General features: G+C 37.9%; 3 protein-coding genes across 5 annotated transcripts in view; 2 read left to right on the top strand and 1 right to left on the bottom strand.

Moving 5' to 3' along the window:
- Positions 1-1,017: 1,017 nt before the first annotated feature.
- On the bottom strand, positions 1,018-8,112 carry tmem238a (transmembrane protein 238a). Its single transcript, XM_074614419.1, has 3 exons — positions 7,877-8,112; positions 3,323-3,480; positions 1,018-1,429 (listed from the first exon to the last, which is right to left on the bottom strand). The coding sequence occupies exons 2-3, from the start codon at positions 3,471-3,473 to the stop codon at positions 1,266-1,268; spliced, it is 315 nt and encodes a 104-aa protein (XP_074470520.1). The 5' UTR covers positions 3,474-3,480; positions 7,877-8,112; the 3' UTR covers positions 1,018-1,265.
- On the top strand, positions 8,090-15,469 carry LOC141754947 (coiled-coil domain-containing protein 106-like). 2 transcript variants are annotated; one of them, XM_074614417.1, is made up of 8 exons: positions 8,090-8,228; positions 8,370-8,430; positions 9,551-9,751; positions 10,446-10,637; positions 12,735-12,887; positions 13,057-13,272; positions 13,490-13,650; positions 14,474-15,469. In XM_074614417.1, the coding sequence occupies exons 2-8, from the start codon at positions 8,391-8,393 to the stop codon at positions 14,627-14,629; spliced, it is 1,119 nt and encodes a 372-aa protein (XP_074470518.1). In that variant the 5' UTR covers positions 8,090-8,228; positions 8,370-8,390; the 3' UTR covers positions 14,630-15,469. The 2 variants fall into 2 exon arrangements, with proteins under 2 accessions (XP_074470518.1, XP_074470517.1); XM_074614416.1 differs by lacking the exon at positions 8,090-8,228 and having other exon boundaries at positions 8,240-8,430.
- A 4,602-nt stretch (positions 15,470-20,071) lies between these two features.
- The window catches only part of LOC141754940 (CCR4-NOT transcription complex subunit 3-like), a 48,042-nt gene continuing 40,892 nt past the window's right edge, over positions 20,072-27,221 (top strand). For both annotated transcript variants that reach the window (XM_074614402.1, XM_074614401.1), the window contains exons 1-2: positions 20,072-20,252; positions 24,637-24,699. In XM_074614402.1, the coding sequence (XP_074470503.1) occupies positions 24,675-24,699 (25 nt within the window). In that variant the 5' untranslated portion in view covers positions 20,072-20,252; positions 24,637-24,674. The remainder of the gene's footprint in view (positions 20,253-24,636; positions 24,700-27,221) is intronic.

The following is a 27,221-nucleotide window of genomic DNA, read 5'->3' as shown; positions in this document are numbered from 1 at the left end:
GGGGCAGTAGAAACAATTTTAACCTGCAGATAGAAAATAAACATATTCTATACGCATCATATAATATCAACTCTGCTCTGTCTTGTACAGGCCACAGATGGAAAATGTTCTACATGTGTTGTTGTAATTCCTGCTGATCACCAGTAGAGGTCAGTACAGATTATAGATCTGCTAATTACTCTGAATATAAGATAAGAAAAATAACAATTTATTGATCCCCAGCCAGGAGAAATTAATGTTACAGCAGCACAAGAAACAAACCAGATAAAGATGTATGCTGAGGAGAAAGTAAAGGGGGAAAATAAGTAGGAATACATGATAAATTGGAATTATACTACAGTACAATTTGTAAATAAATGTTCAGTGTATTTACCTTATTGGGTTTGAGGCAATGTACTGCACTTTTAACACACTATAAATGTATTTTTTATTTATTTATTTTCTTTTATTGTGTTTTAAATGCTGTTCTAACGCATTCTCACCATATGTGCAGAAACAGATTTAACGCTAAAGTACAGACTCCTGATATTCCTGAATGAAGTACAGAATATAATATGCACAATATGTATTTATGCATCAAGGTAAAGATGTTTAATATTGAACTAAATATAAAATATACAGATAATAGATGGGAAATAAATGTAGGCTAAAATAATGAAATAAGACATATAGAATAATAAATTAAAACTATATAACAGCATTCAGTAATATATGAATTATGTAAAATTACTCAACACAAATATGCTATATAATAAGATAACATACAGTAAATGTGCAGTAATATAATCTACAATCCAGAGTATTTTTTGCTCTCAATGGGTGGTCCTGTTATTTATGAACATGTGTAATGACCTATACAGTGCTATACTGTATGTACATATATATCAATATTTTAAGTATGCAAGTTTACTTTTTTTGTTTGTCTTGTTGGCTCATAAAAATGTATGATAGTCTAATTACATCACACTTAGTTGTGAATAGAGAATTCATTGTATATTGTTGTAATAAAAACAGACATTTATAATGTATAAAAAATGAATTTATTGAAATCCAAAGAGGAGACCACCTAAACACTATAAAAAAAATACTAATCATAATAAAACATCAATATCACGACTATGTAACAGAACAGCAGTTTCACATCTATAAAAATATATGAAATGTTTCTTATATGCTTGTAACACGTTTGTGTCTGTATCTCATATTAATACTGACAAACAGCAGACTTTTAATCTGAAATGTGTTCAGACTTCCTGTTCGGGGGCTCAGCGGTTGCTCCTGTACGTGCGGATCTTGCGGCTGAGGTTGCGAGCCAGCCGGTCGACGGCACTGCCGATGTGTCCGAGATCCTTCCTGGACGTCAGACCGTCGATGTTTCCGCTGTACCACAACACCCAACCGGCCAGAGACATCAGCACGAACAGAGCTCCTGCACACACACATCAGTCATCACGTTTTATGAAATAGTAAAATCACACAGAAATATCATCATGTTACTTCTGCATGAGTCAAGCTTATGATCCAAAACAAGACTGTAACTCCTACAAAGATGTATTTAATGTGTTACTTCACTTATTCTATTTCAACCAGAACAGGAAGTGGCGTTGTATATATTTTGGATTATGAATATCTGTTAAATGATATTTTATATTTGCACTCTTTCCTACTTCATACCGCAACTGAGCACAACAATTTCCCTCGGGATAAATAAAGTTATATCTTATCTTCTAGTATTGTGTTTTATTTGTTTATTTAAAAGGTCCCATATTATGCTCATTTTCAGGTTCATACTTGTGTTTTGCGTTTCTACTAGAATATGATTTACATACTGTGATGTTCAAAAAAACCTTTATTTTCTTCATACTGTAGGGCCTGAATATGCCTGTATTTACCCTCCGTTTTAAACGCCCTGTTTTAGCGCATTTCAACGGAATTGCGACGAAATTGCAACAGAATTTCGTTGCTAGGCAATAGCTTGAATCCATGTGTACTTCCTCTCAGCTGATGACATTCACATACACTGATACCACAAATAAACTGGGATACATTTAGAATGTTAACGTTTAAATCTGTGTAAAGGGTCTAAATAATGTATATTTGTGACATCACAAATGGACAGAAATCCTGACAGCTTGTTTCAAATGCAGAGTTTCTGAATACGGGCTGTGTGTATTTCCCTGTGGATTGAGCATTTCAATACTTTCACAGTATTTATATAGGACTTAGGCCTGCTTTATAATAAAAAAACATGAAAATCTCACTTTTTTTATAATATGGGACCCCATTGGCTGATGCCATGGCAACCAGCTAATCTCCCTGGGGTCCTCTAATATACAATACATAACACATTACATGATAAACATGAATTGAATTTATATACATAAAATTACATTCACATACAATTCAGAGCAAGTCAACACTGTACATAAAATTAAGTAATTTAAAATCCATATATAGGTGATGTTAATGATGCTTTTAAGATGCACCTTAAGACCCATTTTTATTCTTTGGCTTTTCATTATGTTTAACAATGTGTTTTCTGTCATTTTCTGATTCCCTGGGTTTAAATTGTGTTTAAACTTGTTTCTATTTGAATCTTCTTCTATTTCCACATATATGGACTTATGTCTCTATGCTTGTATGTATAGATAGATGATGTGAATGACAATTTTACAACCCATATGAAGCAAAACACAAATATTAAAAACTAGCACAGTTATACCTCCTAATATTCAGTTTGTCATCTGCATGCCAATAAATGGCCCTATATCCTGCATTTCCTGTGATTTTTTATCCTATTTTTTATGTTTTCTCTTTCTTGTGTTTCTTATTTTGTTTCCTCATTGATTATATATTTTTTACAGTTTATATCATCCTGTAAACAAAAATATAGCTCATTATGTTTAACTTTCTTTTTGTTTTATGTGTTTTAACACATGACACTGCTTGATAAAGCAGTTGTGCAAAGTTATCGTTAATAGGAGTGAAACCCAGATAAGAAATGTATATATATTCTTGTGTTAGTGCATTGATACAGTTGCATGTTTGTTTTCAGTATTTGAATAATAAATAAATTACATTTAGTTTTTAACATTTCAAACTGAAACACTAGAACAAATCATGCTACTATTCCACTAATAATAAATAAAGTAACCATAAGTCCTTCAGGTGATCTTAATAAGAACATTATTCAGAGTACCTCACCCTCCAAAGACTGAATGTTTTCTACTTTTATCTGCTTCCTCTTTTTCAACTTTATGCATTTGTAACTCATCCTATCTATTTTGCATCATCCCGCTACTATAGGACAGTTATTTCCTACCAGTATAAACCAGTAAGTCTCCAAAGTCCCGTCCTTTGATCTCCAGGGGGGCGAAGACTCCCACCAGCAGAGCGGCTCCTCCCAGTAAATCCATCAACACAGCGAAGGCCAGAGCCAGTTTACAGTGAGAGAGGCCGTCACACAGGCCCATCGTCAGACTGTGGAAGACAAGAAAGGCTGTTATTACTTTGAAAACTGGTTCATAAAATGAAGGATATGATCAGGAGAGAGGAAAGGAAAGAAGGATTTGTCATGTTCCCAACATGGATTATTAAATCAGCAATAAACCAGTTAAAAAAATGTTTTAATTAATACATACATGTATTACATTCTTACATATTTATTTATTTTTATTAGAAATTGGCTGCCCGCTGTGTAGCAACATCAAGGCAAGTCTCCAGCACACCTTATCAGGATGCAAGGTGGCGCCATGACCCAGTCCTGGCCAAACTGGCCGAGGTCCTGGAGAGATGTAGGGTAGCAGAAAACTGCACCCCAGAAACAACAATGTCTACCCTAACAACAATCGTCAAGCCAGGCAGCGCGCTCAAAGTACCTGCATGCGAGAGGAACACCATACTCAGACCCGGCAGAGAGCAGCTGGTCTTCCCGAGAGAGATCACTACAACCACTCTCCGGCCAGACATCGTCTCATGGTCAGCAGTGGAGAGAAGGGTCCTCATCGTTGAGCTTACCATCCCCTGGGAAGAGGGCCTGACAGCAGCCCACGAAAGGAAACATCTAAAATACTCAGAGCTGGCGGCGGAATGCCAAGAGGCTGGCTTGAAAGCCAAGGTTTATCCCGTGGAGGTCGGACGCCAGGGCTTTGTCAGCAAAGCAGTAGTCCAACTGCTCCGTGGAAACATCAGTGAACGGCGGTTTCCAGCTGACGACCCTGCAGCTGACCTGACCAAATGGCACTGGCGGAGGTGCGACAGGCTGAAATGCCAAAGCAGGAAACAACACCTCACCTGTACAATGATCTGTGGCTTGATCAATGATCAAATTAGTTGCCGATACTTTTTCTGTTGATCAATTAACTAATTGCACTCGTAGAATGTAACCGAGTACATTTACTCAAGTAGTGCAAGTACAAATTTAAGGTGCCTACTTGTACTTTACTTGAGTTTTTTCTTTTCATGACGCTATACTTCAACTCCACTACATCTCAGAGGGAAATGTTTACTACAAGTTCCTGGGAGTACACATGAACAATAAACTGGACTGGACCGACAACACCGAGGCCCTCTACAGGAAGAGACAGAGCAAACTGTTCTTCCTGAGGAGGCTCAGGCTCTTCAATGTCTGCAATAGGCTGCTGCAGATGTTTTACCAGTCTGTAGTAGCCAGCGTCCTCTTCTTTGCCGTGGCATGTTGGGGGGGTAACACCAACACAAGGAAGGCCAACAAACTAAACAGGCTGGTGAGGAAGGCTAGCTCTGTAGTTGGATCTGAACTGGACGATCTGGAGGTGATGGCAGAGGGGAGGATGAGGAGGAAGCTGGACGCTATCCTGGAGAACCCCTCCCACACCCTCTATGATGGGGAGCACCTTCAGCCACAGACTCATCCCCCTTCGGCACAACACAGAGCGCCTGGGTCAGTCCTTCAAGCTGGTAGCCATCAGGCTCCACAACCAAGGCTGACCCCATATGAGAACTATGAGGACTTTAAGAACTTTAAACACGCAACATCTGCAACCATCTTGGACTCTAACCACTGGCGCACTTTACACTATACATCCCATATACCACTTTATAGACTGCACATACGCACATATTACATTTATTTATTGACTGACTGTACACACTATGTTCATCCATTCACTCTGTATCTTTTATATCTCTATTTATTGTTTTTATAATTTTTGTATACCTTTACCTCTCCTGTGTTTCACTCGGTTTGCTGATGTTTGCTGATGTTGCTGCTTTGACACCTGAATTTCCCTACGGGGGATTAATAAAGGTTCATCTTATCTTATCTTATCTTGTCTTGTCTTGTACTCCAATACATTTATCCGACTGCTTTAGTTACTTTCCAAATAATTAAGATTTAACATACAAAACATAGGAAGAGCTTATAAAATATGATGTTTTGTTATAAATTAATCTACCCAACAGTTTAGACATGTACAGCTGAAACGATTAAGTTGATTAATCAATTAGTTGATTGACAGACAATTAATTGGCAACTATTTTGACAACCGTTTTAAGTCTTTTTTCATATAAAAACATTTCATAGTTGCGGCTTCTCAAATGTGAGGATTTGTTTATTTTACTTTTAATAATTTAACTTTTATTTATAAATTAATAATAAGAATAAATTAAATTATAATAATCAATCTATTAATGGAGAAAATAATCAGCAGATTAATCCACACTAAAAACAATTATTCATTGCAGTCCGACACAAAACAGTTAAAAATGAGCTCCACAAGAGCAAAATCCTGCTTTTCCATTAAAGGTCACCTATTACGCAAAATGCACTTTTCCATGTCTTTTAAACATCAATATCTGTCCCCAGTGTGTCTACAGGCCACCATAGTATCATAAAAGACCATCCTCTCTCTTTTTCTCCTCCTCCGTTTGTCCGGAAATCGGTGCAGAAAAAAAAATCGCTTTTTTTCCTTCTCTTCTGACGTCATTAGAGAAATGCAAGCCATGTAAGGGTTTCCTGGTCGAACCAGAGAGAACCTTCAGTAGCTGACCCCGCCCCACAGCGCGTCACTGTCTCTCCTCCTCAACCTAACTTGAGCAAAGTCTGCAAGAACCAGCAGAACAGGCTTCATGTACTCCCATCATCTAAATATAACATGTTCTTTCACAAAGGCTTTATGTAATTACACTGTTTAAACAGATGATATTTATATATTATATATATTTGATGTCATGCATGTAGCAGAGTACAGGTAGTAAATAGTGACTTGTAAGCAACACAACACATTTCTGTTTCACAGTCAAACTTTATTTGAGTTGACAGATGACAATATTAATTATTCACAGCATTTGTAATCATCTCACCTGTTAGTTAGTTATGTGACATGGTACAGGAGAAAGTCTTCAGCTCTGGTAAACTATGGTAAGCTAAGCTCCGGTGGTCTGTAGTCATGGTAACACAGAGACAGCTACTACTGTAAATAATATACCATTACTCTGATCTTCCATACATTTATCTTTTAGCAGAAATAATGAACTGACTACTGTTTCACATCTTCTATTTTCCACCCTGATGGTCGCTGTGTTTACACACCGTGTCATAGCGGTAGCATGTAGCTAACCCGTTAGCATTTAGCTACATGCTAACGGGTTAGCTTTGTATCTCCATGTAAACAGAGCCATCTGCCCACAGCTGTCTGCTCTCCTCTGGGATGATTCTGTCGGTCATTTCTCACAGATGGATCTGTAAAGACAGACGTAAAACAGAGTGTATGTTTACGGTTTACAGAGTTGATGCATGAGGTAAACACTGAGTTAACTAACAGAGCTATAAATAGTATTATTTACCTGAGAGAAACCGTCAGGAAAACCTGGAATCTGGACCGCAGATGTTCATCATGTGTCGCCGATTTCTGATCAGATTCCTCCGGTAACGTGCGCTGGGTGAAGTTTCTGGTTTATAAACTTTAAAGTGGTTTATAAACTCTATTCTAGCTGCCTCTCCCTCCACTCCTCTCTCCACTCGTCTCTCTCTCCAGAGCTGCTCCGGGAGGGAGGGGGAGGGTGACGCTGTTGTTGTTGAGATTGACAGAAAACGCTGACCAATCAGAGCAGAGTGGGAGGAGACAGGCTGTGAATCAGTGGTTTTCAGACAGAGGCTGAATTAGTCTCTGAGGCAGGCAGACTCAGGCTGCAGTATGAGAAGAATAAAGGGTTTTTTGAACATTGCAGCATGTTCTAGTGCAACATTAAAATACATCTATGAACCTGGAAATGAGCATAATATGTGACCTTTAATGCATGAGTAATAATAATCTAATGATATAATATATATAAAATTGTATAACAGTCACAGGGGACATTTTTCTGCATTGAGTGCTTTTACTTCTAATACTTTAAATAGGTTTTCCTGATTAAGTAACATTTTCAATGCATGATTTTTACTTGTAACAGAGTATTTACAGTGTGGTATAAGTACTTTTGCTTAAAGTAAAGGATCTGAATACTTCCTCCACTGACTAATTATCTAATCAATATTCAGTCACTATTAGCCACCACGTTGATAGCCTATACCAGCTACCAACATCCAGTGGGATTCTGTACATTTTTAGTTGGTTTTCAGGTATAATAGGATTCATTCAGGACTTCATCATGTTTTTAAGTTTTCAATAAGACAACACAAACATTGCATTGTGCAAATGTAACAATAAAGATGGATATTTATCTGAAAGGTTTTTTCTCATTGTGCGTCCTGATCCCAGCAGAGCAGAGCAGAGAGCCCTTCACTCAGGTGAGTCACTCAGGTGAGTCTGTTTCTAACAAACTTCCATTTAATTCTGCAATTAAATTATAAACAAATCATTTAATTTCACAACATCTTTCTTCTCCTTTAACTCACTTCTTATTGTTGTTCTTCCAGTTGCATCAAATCTCGATCTCTCGGGTTGTTTCTGAAGCTTCTCTCGTGCAGGTTTTCTTTACTTCCGTGTGTTTTTTGTTCTCCTCCACCTACCTGAGCCACGGCCCCCTCAGCTGTGACACGTTTCCGGTTGGACCCGTTCCAACATTTAACCCTTCAAACTGATGAAGCACAGATAGAAGAAACACTTCCGTCTGAGGTGGAGTCAGTTCTGTCAGTGACTGATGAGGCGTTCAGACTGAACATTAAAGCTTTTATTGAGAGAACAACCTCGTAGTGCGCATGCGCGTACCTGAGCTGGTCTCACCTGTTGGAGCCACTTTATAATCAGGTAATTGCTGCTGAGGATGAGGTCTGGCGGGCAGCTGCGGGTGCTTTCACGCTGTATTACAGAAGTATAACTGCACACAGGACGACTGAAGACTAATAATAACAAGTTTATCACATATTATCTCACTTTATTACTCCTCAGTCACCTGAAGGAGTCTCAGTCATGAATCCCCCAACCAGCAGAGACGCTTCTCACCAACCAGGTAACAGCTACGTTTGAATGGCGTTTATCCACCTGGTGCTACAAACATAACGTGACTTACTCAGGGAGTCACTGCCATTTTGAAATGGAATAATTAGCGAAATGCAACGTCTGTTCATAGACTTGATTGTCTATTTAATGTGGTTTTTGACAATAATATAGATTTAAACGGGTTGTGGTGTGTTTTGGGGCTCATTCTGCCTCTTAAATATATCATTATTATTGATAAACTGATCATTTAAAGGCCACTTTTTAATACCATAATATCTCATTTCACAATTTTTTGTTATGACTATTTTACTGATGTTCTTTTTATTGATTTATTTCCTCGTGTTTTTTTTTTTAAATACCAAATAAAACATTTTAATTTGGGCATTTTGTACCTATATTTTGGATATTTGTTCATTGATATTTTTATACTTGCACCTTTTATTGATATTTTATATTTGCACCCTTTCCTGCACAACAATTTCCCTCGTGATAAATAAAGTTTTAGCTTATATTGTATCTTTTATTGTCTGTTTTTATGTAAAGCACATGTACTAAATGAACAACATTAATAAGTTATAACCTTATTAACTTAATCATAAGAGCTGAAACAGTTTGTCAGTCAACAGTAATTCATCTACAACACTTTAAGATATTGATTTATTGTTTAAATCACTGATTTTATTAAGCTTAAATGCGAAACATTCTCTGGTTCCAGCTTTTCAAATGTGAGGATTTCCTTCTTAATGGTGTTTTACATCATTATAAACTGAATATCTTTGAGTTTCAGACTGTTAGAAAGACAATGCGAGACATCAGCTTTGGGCTCTGGGAAAATGTGATGGGCATTTTTTTTTTTACATTTTTTAGGTTTTGCTGAACCTGACACATCTTGATCAAATGAATCAGTAGATTTGAGCCTAAACAAAGACAGACTTATTAAATATGTGCTGTGTGAAAGAGCTATAGGAAGTGGTCTTTGTTTCATTCCATAAAACATGGTCGGAAACAATGTTTTATAGGCTTAAATCAGTTAATAAAAGTTGATATCAATGCTTAATTTATAATGAAAATAAGCTTTAGTTGTGGTACTTAACTTGCTAATGTTCTGTTGTCTTGTGTGTGATTGTCAGAGCACTACATGCCCCAGTCATCTTCATCATCAGCAGGAGGAGGAGGAGGAGGAGGAGGAGGAGGAGGAGGAGGAGGAGGAGGAGGAGGAGGAGGAGGAGGAGGTTTGTATCTGGAGGCCTATGAGGTGTCGTTCCCTCTGGAGGAGAGCATCGAGAGACCGCCTGCATATCACCTGAACCAGGGTCAGCAAATGATGGAAGGTACGCCACGTCTACTACACATGACCACCGCTTTCCTTCCTAGCTTATGACCAGTTTTATGATGTAGCAGTGACATACTGGGATAATTAGTTCATCAGCAGGTTACAGTTTTAATGCTGCATTCGATAGATGTTGTAAATTTGGGAATTCTGCCAGGTAATAAAATGGAAAATAGTTTCTGAGATACAATTTACCTGTTTTGACAGGCTTGCTAAAACCCACAGAGATTAATTTAAGTCAAGATATAAAAGTTTGCAAATGTATTTCATATAAATACACTATTTTATCTAACTGAAGAAAGTTATGAGGAATATTGGGGAAAGTACTCTGACAGCACAGTTTTCAAAATCAAAGACATCCCTTCATCTGTTTCTCCTCTTTTTATGTATATATGTATCTATATACATGTATGTATGTATATATGTGTATGTATGTATGTATGTATGTATGTATATATGTGTATGTATGTATGTATGTATGTATGTATGTAATACAAAAAACTAAATGAATTAAAGGTTGCAACAAAAACAATTGTGATTTACTCCCACCCCTTTAACCCGAACAGATGCCAGTTATCAGAACCACAGACCTGTGGCTATATGTTTTGGACTGAAGGTCCATTTTCTTGAAACTGTGACTGAGGGTTTGGAAGACACACTTTTCTCTGATATGTCTTAATAATTTCCTCCTGCAGAGCCCGTGATGCAGGAGCCTCCTCTCTCCCAGTACAGCACGTTCATCCTGGTCTCGAACCTGCGAGCTCACCTCTACGTCACTCTGGAGAAAAACGCTTGGCTGCAGAAACGCATCGAGGAGCTGGAGGACGAACGCAACTTCCTGCGCTGTCAGCTAGACCGCTTCATCGTCAGCATGAGGGGTCCGGAGGGTGAGGAGTCGTATTTTAGTTTGTTAACATTAAAGGTCCCATATTGTAAAAAGTGAGATTCTCAGGTCTTTTACATTAGAAAGAAGGTTTAAGTGCTATATAAATGCTGTTAAACTATCAAAACGCTCAATATACAGAGAAATACACACAGCCCGTATTCAGAAATTGCGCGTTTGAAACAAGCCGTTAGGATTTTTGTCCATTTGTGATGTCACAATTATACAATATTTAGACCATTACTCGGTTTTAAACGAAAACATTCTAAATGTGTCCCAGTTTATTTCTTGTTGCAGCGGATGTAAATAACATCAGCTGACAGGAAGTAAACATGGACCCAAACTGTTGCCTAGCACGCAATTCCGTTACAATTCCATTGAAATGCACTAAAACGGATTGTTACAGACAATACAGGTATATTCAGGCAGACACGATGAGGAAATTAATGTGTTTTTTGAACATTACAGCATGTAAACATGTTGTATTAGAAACACAAAATATAAGTATGAACCTGAAAATTAGCACGAAATGGGACCTTTAAATAAAAAAAACATCCAAATCAACAAGTGAACACGAGGGCAAAATATGATTTCTACAAAAGCAACATAATGCATGATGCTTAATGTGTTTAATATACTGGATTAATATCAGTAGATGCATTAATAGATGAGACATTATATGTGGGGAAATATACAGTAAACACAGCTACAATAGGTACAGTATTCCTACTGAAATAGTATAGAGACAACATATTAAAACTAGATTTGAACAAACATATTCACATCCTTAATTAAATCAACAAAAGATTATAACAGTGTAAAGCTATATTTGGACTTAAAGCCCTGCTTTCAGAATTTCCATTTAAGTTTTAGCAGTCAAATGTAATTAAGTATCAATGATCTCTTTAAAAGATGTAAATTATTGATGCACTAAAGTTTAATCAGTGATTGAATGTTGCAGGTGGTCTTATGAATTACACTACTAGGTCATTTGAATTCTAAGAATCCTTCATATTTTATGAACGCAGTCATAAGTCGCTAATAACTGCAGCCATGAAATCTATGTCGTCATGGATGGATTACTGAACCGGCCTATACCGGGCACAGGCCAAAGAGTTAGGGCCCCCTGGCCTTTACCTGCAGAATGTCACTTGAGGAGAGACGTACTGACCAGGAAGAGATGCAAAATGACCACAAAGAAACATGAAATGACTACAAAGAGACAGAAAGCGATTGCAAAGAGATGCTAAATGACTACAAAAAGAGGCGAAACAATGACAAAGAGACACAAAAGGACCACAAAGAGACACAAAACAACCACAAAGACACACAAAACAACCACAAAGAGACTCAAAACAACCGCAAAGAGACATAAAAGACCAATTCTTTTGAACTTAAAGGTCCCATATTGCAAAAAGTGAGAGTTTCAGGTCTTTTATATTATAAAACAGGTTTGAGTGCTTTATAAATACTGTTAAGCTTTCAAAATGTTCTATATACTGAGAAATACACACAGCCCGTATTCAGAAATTGTGCGTTTGAAACAAGCCGTTAGGATTTCTGTCCATTTGTGATGTCACAAATATACAATATTTAGATCATTACACGGTTTTAAACGAAAACATTCTAAATGTGTCCCAGTTTGTTTCCTGTTGCAGTGTATGTTAATAACATCAGCTGACAGGAAGTAAACATGGACCCAAACTGTTGCCTAGCAACGCAATTCCGTTGCAATTCCATTGAAATGCACTAAAACGGAGCGTTTCAGACGGAGGGTAAATACAGGCACATTCAGGCAGACAGTATGAGGAAAATAATGTGTTTTTTCAACATTACAACATTACAACATGTTCTAGTAGAAACACAAAATACAAGTATGAACCTGAAAATGAGCACAATATGGGACCTTTAACGACTAAATTATGGGTTTCAAGAGGTGAGGAAAGTGTGTGGATTTATTTCTGATGTTTTCTGTTCAGGCTGCCAAATGATTGCCAACCAGTTTTCTTTAATCCACAACAATCAGAAGTGTATTTAGTTTGTTATCCTATTTCTTCTTGTTCGTTATATGAGTGTTCGGTGTTATTATACGTGCATACAGTGACCGAGTGGTGTGGAGACTCCCAGCGTGCTGTGAAGGTCCTGCCTGCCAGCTCTCCCTCTCCTCCCTCCCCGATGACCACCAGGTCTGGGATGACCCTCAAACGCCTGCAGGGACCAGGACCAAAGCCCCGCCGCACCAAGGCCATCCCTGGTGGGCAAATTATTGCACTTTATTATGTTAGAAAAAACTTATCTTTGACATCGGCAAGTGCTTTTGGCCTCTTTTTTTTTTTTACTAAGTTTCAGATATTAGCCTACATGGAGACTTTCTTTATACACGATACAGTTGTTAATTTCCGCTCAACTTTTCACGGCTGCAGTGAAGCAGGAGTTTCATCTGGAGGAGGATAAATACTACACTGACGACGAGTACGTGGAGGAAGAGGAGGAGGAGGAGGAGGAGGAGGAAGACGAAGACGAAGATTCGTCGGTGGAGAAGAAGTCAAAGAAGAAAGGCCGAGGGCGAGCTAACGGAGAGCCGAGGGTGAAGATGAGGAGGATCTTCAGGATCACCCACGGGAGGGAGAGACAGAGAGGTGGGTACTATACTATACCATACTATACTACTATACTGTGTACTATAGTAGTAGTATTGAATACACTATGTTGTTTGTCCTGCTGTAGTCAAACAAGTCGATTTGAGTAATAAAAACAAGCTCCAAAAGGATAATTCTGTTTAAGACCAAATGAATCCACAGCCACCAGTTTTCCTGTATTCCCCCCCTCCATCTTCTCTCTCCTCTTCCTCCCCAGTTAAAGACCCAGAGGGGGTTATGATTCGGTATAAGAAGATCCTGACGACCTACCAGAAGGTGAGGAGCATGTCCCGAGCCTTCCAGATCCACGGAGTCGACCGAAACACCATGGCCTCCACCTCCCCCATCGCCGAGCTGCATCTGGTGGCTCCAGAGAAGGTCTGAGTTTACATACATACTATTACATGTATAATGGTTTATATGTTTTAAAGGTCCCACATCATGCTCATTTCCAGGTCCATACTTGTATTTTGTGTTTCTACCTGAACATGTTTACATGCTGTAATGTTCAAAAAACACATTATTTTCCTCATACTGTTGGCCTGAATATGCCTGTATTTACCCTCTGTCTTAAACGCTCCGTTTTAGCGCATTTCGACGGAATTGCGACAAAATTGCAACAGAATTGTGTTGCTAGGCAACAGTTTGGGTCCATGTGTACTTCCTGTCAGCTGATGATATTCACATACACTGCAACCAGGAATAAACTGGGACACATTTAGAATGTTTACGTTTAAATCTGTGTAAATGGTCTAAATATTGTATATTTGTGACATCACAAATGGACAGAAATCCTGACAGCTTGTTTCAAATGCGGAGTTTCTGAATACTGGCTGTGAGTATCTCCCTGTGGATTGAGCGTTTCGATACTTTCACAATATTTATATAGGACTTAAGCCTGCTTTATGATAAAAAAAACAACATGAAAATCTCACTTTTTTCTAATATGGGACCTTAACAATAAGTTACAAAGCTGATATACAAAAGAAGCTTGATATTATCCGTACACATCTTTCATAGTAACCCTCACCTAAGTTATTTTCAAAAAAAATTTAGGAATTTCCCCCTTATGTTTCCATATTATTTCCCCCCATATCCTTGGCTTCATGGCATACCTGCTCCCATTCATCTTTTGTTAACTCTTTATCCAAATCGCTACAGATGTCCACTCAATTAACGTACAGTTCTGATGTTCCTCCAGGTGGAGGAGGTCGGGGAATTTGAGTCGACGAAGGAGAAGCTTTTGGATTACGCCCGGCGGTGCTACAAGACCATGGACGAGCAGACGCACGCCAAGGTCCAGACCATGAAGAAGACTCACAAGCTGCTGCCGATCTCCTACCGGTTCAGAAACTAACCGACCAACTCGACGGACGAGGAAGAGGAGAAGCCGGACGAGGAAGAGGAGAGGCCGGACGAGACGGCAGGTTTATTTCTATTTTTGTTATGAACATTTATTTTTCATTTCCTTACAGTAAGAAGAAGATATAAGTAATGTGAGGATGAGAGGATTATATGCCAAATCACAAAATTCATTTAGTTTGAAAATATGTACATGCTGCTTGATTTATATTTGGGATTTTTCTTTTTATTTATTATGCAGCTGTTATGGCAAAAAGGTTTTTTTTTTTTCTGTATTTCAGTTGTATTGAAGATTTTCATTGGAGGTTGAAATGACTATGTTCTTAACCTCTGGAGTTAACAGAAGCTATACATTAACTAAAAGACATATATTGTGACTTATAATGTCCTTTTCATTTCAAATCGTACCGACTGATTCTGACTCAAACATTTGATAGAGCAGGTATCAAAGTTATCGGTGAGCAAATGTGTCATTTTGGACAAAGACTTGTTGAATTTGTGTGTAATATTTTGCTCTGGGTGTATTTACAATTTACTATCATGACTGGCTCACCTTTTGTTTTGTTATCAAAAGAGAGAGAAATATTTATTTGCTTCATTCATTTTTGACACATTGCATTTCGTAATGTATGAATTATTATTTTGTAAAATATGTACATCCATATGTATTATTGAAAAAGCACATTTGTGTGTTCATATATCTGGTGCCTGAGTTATATATTTATTTTGAGTTGGCCAGATGGGGGTGCCACTGATGTTGTAGTTTCGTGAATTTTGTGATATCAGAAGGTTTGAAATGTCAAATCATGCAAGAAAGTAAATTACTTTAAATGTTTGATTGTTTTTTGTTTAGTTTTTTTGTGGTACAATCAAGACTAAACTCATGAAGGATGTGAATGAAAATTTGAGTCCAGCGTTTTATTACGCATTTATACGCTCTCTACTGCGACAATATGATCCAATTCTACAACTCGCAGTGATTCAGTTAGTCAAGTTAAGTCTGTTTATTTATATATATATAGCACATTTAACAACAACAGGAGTTGACCAAAAGTGTTTTCCAGTAGAGGCAGATGGGTTAGGATCTGCCTCAATTCAGACACCTGATTCATTCAAAGCATCCTGAACACAGATACATACATTTACAAATTTAATATTTATATATGATTAAGATCTGAAGAAAGAAATGACAGATTCTTTTTTTATAATTTTTTTTAGAAGAAGAAAAGATCTTATTTATAATAATAAGTAATTAAATAAATGTATTTTTAAAGCCTCATGCACCAACAGATGCCCTTCCCACATGGGCTTAGACCAGGGGTCAGCAACCTTTACTATCAAAAGAGCCATTTCAGGCAAAAAAAAATCTGTCTGGAGCCGCAAAACATTTGAGCATCGTGATGAAGGTAACACAGTTTATAGTCTAAGTATATAGTATATAAGTCTAATGCAGTGAGGGCCCAAGTGCAAATGTACGACGGAGTATTCCGGCCACGTTGAGGAAAAAAAATCAGAGATCAAACTTAATGAGAAAAGTTGTAATATTACGAGAATAAAGTCATAACTTTACAAGAAAAAAAGAAAATAACACGTAAAATTACTACTTTATAATATTATGACTTTATTATCATAATATTAAGATTTTTTTTCTCGGAAACTTCTGACTTTATTCTTGTACTATTATGACTTTACTATTTTTTTTCCCTCAATGTGGCCCTGATACTCCGTTGTACCGTCGTACCATAGCCCTACAACAATGATAAATACAAATGAAAATGTAAACAAATAAACAGTTATTCATTTCCATTTTTAAAAATCCACAGGGAGCCCAGACCCCTGGCTCAGACAATACAGACATAACAAGCAGAAACAATAACATGTACAATACATGCATGTCAAACTAAGACAAACAATCTCAAAGCAAATATGAACACAATCCATCTACCACATTACAGCTATAAAATATAACGTAGGCACATCTGAGGCACAAACTGGTGTGCACTAAGTTGTCAACATGTACTTTCTAGCAGCTTGCAGACTGCAGCGCCCCCCAGTGAAACAAAGGAGTAATGCACAGATAATCTTCTGTGATGGATGGTTTCTGACTGTATGATTGAGACCCGAAACAGATTTTGCTTCATAAACACCATGTTCAATGCACTGTAGTCAGTTATGAAGATGCCAGAGTATGTTCATAAATCACTGCAGGAGACATGAACCAGACAAACCTTTTTTTATGGAGTAGAAGCACTGCTGGGTGCTCTTTATTCCTTCAGGTGTACTGTGCTTATTCTGTCTTGTGAAAAACTAATTGCATGGGTGGAATATGGTCTCAAAAAGTAATACAATCCAAATCTCCTTCAAAAATAATCTATGGCACACTGTAAGGTTTGTGCAAAGTTAAAATGCCTTTATTTTACATGGCGATAGTTGATTAAAATGACCAACATTATGCCATTCGACATGAGTCTTCATCTGGGTCATTGTCAGCAGAAGCTTCTTTTTTTACGGTTGCATGTTTTAAAGAAGATTTTTAACATATGTATATTTATTGTTTATTTCTGTAGGGACGGGGATATAGATAGACCAAATCCACATATAGCTTAAGCTATTTGCCTAACGAGCCTAAATGAGCTTTTATACAAATACACAAAACTCAACAAGAAAGTACATTAAAACCAACACAAAACACAGACAATAAAACAATAAAATGACCATGAAACTCTATGACAAGTCGATCATTCATGACATGACTGAGTCCTCTTCAAACGTACAGACTTGTCCAAACGTAATATGAATATTCAATATGTTCAGGAGATCAGTATATATGTGGAAATCCCCCCCCAAAAAAAAAAAAAATCAAGTTCAAAACAGCTTTTAAAGAGGAATCAATCATGTATGAATTATTGACTTGTCATTGAGTTTCATCATGAAACTTCCACATATATTGATCTCCTGAACAAATTATATATATAATATATAATATATATATATTATATATATATATATAATATATATATATTATATATATATTATGTTTGGACAAGTCTGTATGTCTGACATGAAACATTAGGAAAGCTTTATAAGAAATATATTTGAATTAGGTACATTTAAACGTGTGAAGACACCCCTGACCAAATAGTTTTTGGTGTAATGTTTGGGTGTCCTCATACTTCTGACCATGTGGTTTCAATAATGCTGTTGAAATACGACTTACAATGCATTTGGAATGTTTTAGAAATGAGGCTATATTAATATAAATGTATTAAAACAGATCTCATTTGTGGCATTTTCATCGAGAAATACATGAATGAAAGGTAATTATAATCTTTTTCTGTTCATTGTGGGTCAACACTTGACACTATGACCTTTATGATACAGACACGTCAATTTTCTTTCTTGTAATCACACACAAAGTAAAGATGAATGAAAAATTCAGAGCCTTTAATTTAGAGCAGCATGGAGAGCATGAGCTGCAGTAACCACAGAGGTCAGCAGAGAAACTGTCAGCCCATTGAAGCCTTTAAAGTCTGATCAATAGCTGGCTGTTTTCATCAATCACAATAACATCCACCTGGCAGCCGGAGCACACAGGTCAACTATAACGATGTGAGCTTCATGAATCATAATGACCGTCAATGAATGAAGGTTCAAGACCAAACCGGTCAATTATGACCCTTATTTTCTTAAACGATTCAATTATGTCTCAACATGGGAATAATGAAACATCATAGTGTGGCTGACAGTGTGTTTTTGTTGGCGTAAGGTCCAGAAGTCAAGGTTAAAGGTCACTGGAAGAGGAACCAAGTGTGTGCACATCCAGGCAAAGATAGTATAGGTGCAAGACAAAAAATACTAAACTGCAGGGCACAAAGAAGGTCTGCACACTATTAAGCTCCAAATAAATTGTTTATTTCTCTTTTTCTCTTTTTAAGGCAACATTTCGATCTGTAAGATCTTCCTCAGGCAAGTGAGAAAGAAAAGCAGGCACGTCTTCTAGAGGCCCCAATCCCTTATTACCTCCGCCAAGGCCGAAGGCCTAGGAAGGAGGTTATGTTTTCACCGGCGTTGGTTTGTTGGTTTGTTGGTTTGTTGGTTTGTCCGTTTGGACGATAACTCCAAAAGTCTGCAATGGATTAGAATGACATTTTTTGGAGGGGTGGGGTGTGGCACAATGAACAATCCATTAGATTTTGGTGGCGATCGAGGTAATGATCCGGCTTCAGGAATTTTTTTTAATAACTCCGTTTAGCCTGTGCATTAACACCACAGGCTTTAAGACATAGAGACATACATGAAACCTGCCTTGGCGGAGGTCTGCGCTCTCCGAGAGCACTTCTAGTTTTCATATTAAAAACCACAAGGTTAAAATAAAAAAGAAACACATTCAAATCAGGTAGAAAACAAGGTGCTATAAACTGCAATGTGTCTTATATTAAGGTAATAAATAAATAAACTTCATACAGGATTTAAGAAATTAACTAAATAAAGTCAAACCTGTTGGTCTGTCAGGAGAAAAAACACAGTAAACTATGATAAATGTTGGCCTCCAAGCAATTATTAATGGTAAGTTGTGATTTAGTCCATGGATTTTCATTTTATTTATTATAACCTTTGTTTAAACAGGGAAGGCCATTGAGAACAAGCTGTCCTTTACAAGGACACCCTGATCGTAGTAAATATAAAACAACAAACTCATGGATCGTACATCAACAAATTTGACAACAAACAGGCCAAGGACAGCGACATGAGGGACAACATCAATTCAAAGAAAAAACTCATGCATTCACAATGCTCTATTTCAGTCAGAAGGGATTTAAATTGATTAAAAGGGATTAGCTTGTCTCATTTTAAAAGCTAATATCTAGTTAATAATATCATCATCAGAACAAAAAACATATACATCAATGTTGTTTTGCAAAAACAATTATAAAAAAGGTAAAAAAAAACAACAAGTGCCCATTATATTATTATTATTATTATTATTATTATTATTATTATTATTTATTTATTTATTTATTTTTTCAACTCTCTCTACTTGTATATTTTTTTAATGTTATTTTATTTCAACCCTGTTTATTTTGCTTTTCTCTATGTTCAACAATAACTAGATTGTTGCTATTTCCTATAAGTAACTGATGTTCAATTTTACACTATGGATGAATTGAAAACATCCTTTTCTAGGAGGTGTGATTCTGTCTTGGACAGGAATCCTTACAGGAATTGAACAGAATCGAGTTTGTAACTGTACTTATTCTTATGTGTCAATAAAGTTGTCTTAAAAAAACTCAGTTTACACTTTGACCTTTCCCAAACAGACCAATCCGAGCTCGAGTTATCCTGGAAGTAGTAAAACATGACAGACAGCTGGCTTAGACCAATAGGAGCACCGGAGTGGCTGCAGCGGACCAATCAGAGGCGAGGTGGGCGGGACTAGAGTCCAACAGGGCATCGGAGGAGGAGGTGTTCCTGGCAGCCATCTTGGATGTGCGGAGTGATTGTTTAAGCGAGAAGAATTGGCATTTTATTTGTTAGAAAAAGAGCCTTTATACTGAATCGTTGAAGAACTGCCGGAGCGGGGCGACTGAGGAAAGACATCGCAGCTCGGAAAAATCCAGGTAAATAGGTCGCATAGTGAAAGGTGATGTATTTCTGATGCTTCCCCTCTTCCTCTCTCTCTCTCTGTTTCTCTCTCCTCTCCTCTCTCCTAACTGAGTCTCCCACATCACACAGCCAGCCGGTGGGAAGCTGCAGCTCTCCACACTGACAACACATCCGCTGCTGCTGCTAAACACGGACAAGCACAACTTGCTCCGCCGAGCCGCGGGTTGTAAACTTCACTTTGTTGTGAAGTGGATGCACCGTAACTCACCGTGGAGGCGGCTGCCCGCACTAGTGATGCCCGCGTTGTTGATCAACATCCCGGCTAACTAAATGTTTGTTCCCGGGTCCGACAGCATGGCTCGGTGGTTCGGTTCAGCTAGCTACAGCTCCGGTCTATCTCTTAGATTAGACTATAAAATGCTCCAGTCAAAGTGTTTTCACGTGGTTCAAACTCAACCCGCCAGTGTGAGCGTGTGTTAGCAGCAACACGGGGCCTGCGAGTCCAGATGTGTGCACCTGTCTGGAAAAGTACTGCTAAAAGCTAATTCAGTCTCTGGTTGTGTCTGATAATCAACCTATAATGCATGTTACACAACCAGAACATGCAGGTGAGCTGTGTGTCACACTTTTAATTACACAAGTGTCTTAATTTCAAATTTAAGTTTATTGCTTTTAAAAATATAGACATCATGTGTCTCCAGGACCAGTGTGTTTAATTTAATTTAGACTCTGGTTGTGTCTGTTAATCAACCTATAATGCATTATTACAAAACTAGAACATGCAGGTGAGCTGTGTGCCACACTTTTAATAATTTAGACTCTGGTTGTGTCTGTTAATCAACATATAATGCATTATTACAAAACTAGAACATGCAGGTGAGCTGTGTGCCACACTTTTAATAATTTAGACTCTGGTTGTGTCTGTTAAAGGCGTGTTAAGCAACCTATAATGCATGATTCAAGTTTCAAGTTTATTTGTCATATGTATTTCAAAGTACAGTGTGCAATGAAATGCATTTTACCCTGGCTCTCTCTCAGCCCTTAAAATCTATAAATAGTACACTAGATAAATACTACAATAAATAAGACAATACCTGAGAATACAATTATAAACAACCCTATAAACATCCCTAAAACAATCCACAGCTCTGCATTCATTTAGTGCTACTGTTCAGCAGTCTGACCGCCTGAGGGGTAAAAACTGTCTCTGAGGCGAGAGGTCCGAGCTCTGATGCTCTGTAGACGCTTCACCTGAAGGGAGATAAGAGAAAAGACTATATATGCTGGATGACTTGTGTCCTGCATGATACAAAGTGCTTTCTTCCTGCAGCGAGTGGTGTAAATGTCCTGTAGCTGTGGTAACGGTGATCCAATAATTTTAGATGCTGTTTTCACTGTCCTCATCAGGAGTTTGTGGTCATGTGATGTAATGTTGCCCAACCATACCAGTGTGCATCCAGTTAAGATGCTTTCTATTGTGGACCGGTAGGAGTTGATGAGGGTTTTTGTGGACATACCATGTTTCTTTAAACACCTCAAAAAATAAAGTCTCTGTTGTGCCCTTTTTATGACACAACTGATGTGCAGCATGTTACACAACCAGAACATGCAGGTGAGCTGTGTGCCTCACTTCTTATTACACAAGTGTGTCTTAGTTTCAAATTTAAGTTTATTTTTTTAAAATATAGACATAATGTGTCTCCAGGACCAGCGTGTTAAGTTAATTAAACATCAGACAAACCATGAATAATAAAGACAAATACCTGACGTATCTTAAGTGTATGGGGGCCATTATAAAGTAGTTTAGGCCTATAGGTTTTATCTGGGTCAAATGTTTATAGTAAATAATAAATAATGCAATACAGTCCATTATCGCATATCGCAATGTTATCAATCACATTGACACCAGTATCACAAGAGGGTGGGTTATATATAAACAATTTTGTCTGTATTTATATATATATATATTTTGGACATCTTTTAGCTTTATCCGACCGCAACAGTAGTGAGGTGACAGGAAATGGAGGACAAGAGAGGAGAGATAATGATAATAATAAAAATTCACTTTATTTATACAGCCACCTTTCATACTGTACAGGGGTTGTAGTTCCAAGTGCTTTACAACAAAGTGAAGAAACGAGCAAATAAAAACAGGCAAATTACACCAAGTGCAAATACTGCGTGATAAAACCAAGCGATCAAGTGAACAACAAAAAAAAGAGGCAAAAGATGACATGAAATCAAAAAGTTACAAAAGTCCCTTGTCGGATTCGAAGTGGAGACGTTGCAATTACCTGGTCAGCGTCTTAAACGCCTGGTCCATCAGGACACCTTGATATAATCAAAATTAGTGCATAAGGTTAATAATGTTCTAAATATTTTTCTTACCAACAAATCTTACGGAAAGACCAAACTCAACAATTTAATTTAATCCCACTAGACCATACTATCTACCGATATTAGATTATCACATATATATCTGCATATTGGCATATTTTCAAGTCTTTGTCAGATGCACAACAATAACAGTCGTTGGCGATTAAATTCTTGTTCTCAGCCTCCCTCCAACAATTCTACTACAAAACCTATAAAAGAAAAACACATAGTGAAAATGAGAATCTAAGACATAAAACACAAAATAGTGTAGGAGTTAAAATATAGTTATTAAGTATTATATTTAGTTTGTGTTGCTGTAGCAAAAACTAATGCAGTCTAATACAACTGCTGTGAAATAAATCCTACATTTGTGTTATTTATACTGGGAAGTGTTTCTAATTTTTAATCTACCTTCACTGATATAAATGGGTTGGACACAATTGTGGAAACCCTTCTCAGTATAACACATCACATTTCAACAGCACCACTACACAGGGCCGGTGTATTAGTCTACATTAGTTTTAGCAACTGATTGTATGCTCTCGATCTCACACTGACAGATTTTGGTAGAATTAAATACATGATAACAGTCAGACATGATATCCTTCATATGAAAAAAATGTAAGAGTAGAAATTCATTCATGTACAGAAAAAAAAAACACAGACGGCAAGTTAAAAACCATCATCAGGTGTGCTCCATGTTTTTATTTTAGGATTATTTGTCCCTCAGGTGAGTGTTTTAACACCATGCTGGAAAAAAACATGGAGGTGTTTGTCAAGAAATAAACTCTAAAACCACATCATCTATCAAAACATAACTGCTGCATCCAGGTATTTTTATTGTCCTTTGCCAAGGCAGTAATCTTTGATAGATTCCATACTGTGCAAGTTGCATTTCAGAAAATGTAGCTAAACAAACTATAACATAAAACTGCTGTTTGTCAATTGATAAATATCCTATATCCCCCAAACAGTAGTGTTTTTATTGGGAGATATGATTATAGTAGTAGTTGTAGTCTTCTGTACATATTTCCTTGTGGTTTTAACCTCCAGCAAGCAAGATAAAAAACAGAAATGAAACTTGCATACATACACTGGAACTCTGCCAAGGACATGTAGGCCTGCATGTAGGAGTAGATAGTTTTTATTGGTTGAATTTCTATATATTTTAAAAGAGACACTGATTAAATGTGAAGAGAGTTAAGTTTCCCTCCTTTTATTTATCAAGTACAGTCTTAAAAACCTGCAGACTCTAAAGCTGTGATGCCTCATGCTTGAAGCCCTCTTGCAAAGTACAGTATTTAAGGAAGCCATGGATCGTGCAATCAAAAGTATGTCCATAAAAAAGCACTGTTATCATACCTTTCCTACCTGTATTTCATTTCTTGGCCTAGTTTGTTGTTTGATGATATAACTTGTGCTAGTCAAATATATATCGTGTTCAGATATTTCCTGCAGCCACACCAGAGTTTGAATGCAGAAAAAGGATTTATCAACAATTATTGTGAGGTTTTGGTTTTAATCCCTTCAAATCAGCTGTGGAAAATGCATATGATCACATCTTGGCACTCAGTGGGAATATGGCATACATGCAACAAGTTCAAACCTGTTCTCTGGTATTGTTGAAAAACATTTCAGGAAATGTAGATATCATCAGCTGATGTCACATTGCAACACTTGAAATGACTCCTGGAATACATTGAACCTCACAGATCAATGAAACAAGTATAAAAGTATCCATGGGAGGATGTTTCTTTTAGTTACAGTTGATTCCTGTGAGGACATTTCGGAGGATAAAGGTCGAGCTCAGCTGCACAGCTGCACCTCTGTCATCAGGGATTCAGTGTGTTTCATAAAGACACTTCAGCAGGGCAGCTACTTAATAATTAGGAAGGAAATGGTCTCCATATTTCACTTGTTTACACAACACTTGTTTATTAGCAGAAGTTTTTATTAATGTGCCATTTTAATGAAACCAATAAAAATATATAAATAAACATTTTTTGTCTCTGTTTTCTGCAGTGAAAGAAGGCATGAAGACATCATCCTAGTCATCAGCCATGGCCGATAAAAGGAAACTTCAAGGTGAGATTTCTGAGTGTGTGTCCCTGTTCAGACCTGACATTAACATGCGTCCTGAGTGATCCGAACACAAGTGGACAGCTCTAAGTACGTCTGTTCACAACTGGCATTAGAACGCGTCTCCACATGCGTACTGAGGGACAACTTGTGATTGGGTCTCACTTTCCCGCTATGTATGCAAATAAACTCGTAGTAAACAAATGGCTAATACAGCAGAAGTTGTGACGTAGTTTTACATTAGGGATGCACCGATATCACTTTTTTTCAGACCGAGTACAAGTACTTACATTTGAGTACTCGGTGTGCCCCAACCGCGTCTTGCCGCGGCCCACGTAAAAGGCGCCAGAGGTCTGTGACGTTGTCGGCAACCCACCCGACCCATCTTGAAACACGGACCAAGGAGTCTAACGCATGCGCGAGTCAGAGGGTGCAAGCAAAACCCCGTGGCGCAATGAAAGTGAGGGCCGGCGCGCACCGGCTGACGTGGGATCCCGGCCCGTCTCGCCTGCACTGTCAGGGAGGTGGAGTGTGAGGACCCGAAAGATGGTGACGAGAGGTTAACGTCGCGCTGCTGTAAAGTGGTATCGGTGCCGTTTTGCGAGTACGAGTACATGAGTGCAGTATCGGACCCGATATCTGATACTGGCATCGGTGCATCCCTATTTTACATGAATGTCCGTAGTAATATCCTACGTATTATTGAATTCCGGTACATTTTATTAACATCAAAATATAAGGTTATTGTACCGGCGGTCCCCGAGGAACTCCGTGCCGCAGACACTGCTGCCTTATCCAGGAAACAGCGGGGTACAGAGCTTCAGAGAGCCGGGGATGAGAGAGAGTGGGTGGACGAGCGTCGGCTCCGTGCAAAGCACCGGAACAAAAACACCAACACATCTCCAACAGTATGATAATAATGCACTTTGCGTGCTTAGTCTGATAGTCTATAGATATGTAGCCTATAGATAAGATATATTTTAATAAAATACAGTTGTATCGACAGAATACAGTAGAGCACAGAAGCCGCTTCCATGCCGCGAGGTAGACGAGCTCTTGCGTCTGCCTGTCTTTTCACATCAGACCCACGGATCCCAGCGGGACCTCAGTTGAGTAGGCGGTCCTTAATGTGGCCCAGGACACATTCACTACACACTGCTAAAAAAGAATGTGGCCATATGTGGTCCAGACCACCTCTGAATGTGGTCTGAAAGATCTGATCTCAATGTGTCCTCAATGCGTCCTCAATGCGTCTTGAGTGCGTTCACACCTGTATTTAGAGCTGTCCACTTGTGATCCGATAAATGAGGCCGCATGTTAATACCAGGTCTGAACAGGGCCTGTGTGTCCAATCAAATACGTGAGTTGATGCACATTAAAATTTGTTGTGGTCTGATCAGGTGCCAAGCCAGGTGGGTGCAGTTTACCACAAACACAGGGAGCGTCACAATCACATAAAGTTTGTATCTTCTTTTGCTGTGATCGGAAAGTCCCCTGATGGCATTTTTGTTGATAAACTCCACCCATCTGTCATGTTATTTATTGTTTATGTGGTGTGATCACACCTTCCCTTGCTTTGTCATGTGACCTGAAGTGGAGAAACTTTTAGTTTCACTCTGCTCGGTTGAACAAGAAGTAGGGCTTGTAAACAAAAGTCACATGAGCTCACAAGTAGCTTGTTTACCGAGTCATGTAAGCTGTCATCCTGCCAGGTTAGAGGTTTTTGGCTGCAGATAGTCAGAAATAAATCTGGTTTTGGTTCCTGTAGCTTCAGCTCCAACATGATGGATTTACCTGAGCTCTTCGACACTTTTTTACCTTCTCAAATAAGACCACATGAAGAAAAAACTGAATAGGAGTATTGGTCTACAGTTGATTTTGACATGCACAGATTTCTAGTGTCAATATCTGTCTCTTTCTGCATCTATGTCAGGATGTTTCGCCTTAAAAACGTAGAATCGGGGTTGTTTTCTGCAGGTAGATTGGTTTACATTAAATCCCCGAACAAAACACACCCTAGTTAGTTTAGGAGTGGACAAAAACTTGCATTTTTGATGGGCTATAATAATTTCTCATCTGCTCAATCAGCTGAAGTAAAGGAGAAAAAGCTCCAGTTTAAATCAATGCATCCTTAAATACCATTTTGTTTTGTATGTTTTAGCCCTTTTACTACAAATTGCTGTGACCATTTGCACCCCATGCTACTTTTATCTATTGTTCTAAGCTTTCATTTGTTTCCAAAAAGTCTAAAACTGAACAGCCTGCATTTTGAATAATTTATTTTTAGTTAAGGAGCAAAAGCTTGCACACGCACACTGGTACGGTCCTTTAAAGCTGAACTTCATTGTATAAAGTTGCAGAAAAGAAACCAACTACGGCATTCAGTATCAATATATGCAAATTAAAATGTCTGATTTATGGTCTTTTCTCCATTAATCAACTAACTGTTTGGTTTATAAAACATGACCATCACAATATCCCAGAACCCTAAGTGACTTCATCAAATGTCTTGTATTGTCCGACCAGCA

This window comes from Sebastes fasciatus, chromosome 17, assembly GCF_043250625.1.
Source record: "Sebastes fasciatus isolate fSebFas1 chromosome 17, fSebFas1.pri, whole genome shotgun sequence".
Lineage (NCBI taxonomy): Eukaryota > Metazoa > Chordata > Actinopteri > Perciformes > Sebastidae > Sebastes > Sebastes fasciatus.
The sequence above is the reverse complement of the archived record's forward strand: the minus strand, read 5'-3'. Positions and strand labels throughout refer to the sequence as shown.

Excerpts from the sequence above, each read along its gene's own strand:
- tmem238a (XM_074614419.1), bottom strand. The coding sequence starts at position 3,473 with ATGGGCCTGTGTGACGGCCTCTCTCACTGTAAACTGGCTCTGGCCTTC. Across the intron at positions 1,430-3,322 it reads AGACTTACTGGTTTATACTG|GAGCTCTGTTCGTGCTGATG; the intron begins GTAGGAAATAAC and ends GTGTGTGTGCAG.
- LOC141754947 (XM_074614417.1), top strand. The coding sequence starts at position 8,391 with ATGAATCCCCCAACCAGCAGAGACGCTTCTCACCAACCAG. Across the intron at positions 9,752-10,445 it reads GGGTCAGCAAATGATGGAAG|AGCCCGTGATGCAGGAGCCT; the intron begins GTACGCCACGTC and ends TTCCTCCTGCAG. Across the intron at positions 13,273-13,489 it reads CGGGAGGGAGAGACAGAGAG|TTAAAGACCCAGAGGGGGTT; the intron begins GTGGGTACTATA and ends CTTCCTCCCCAG.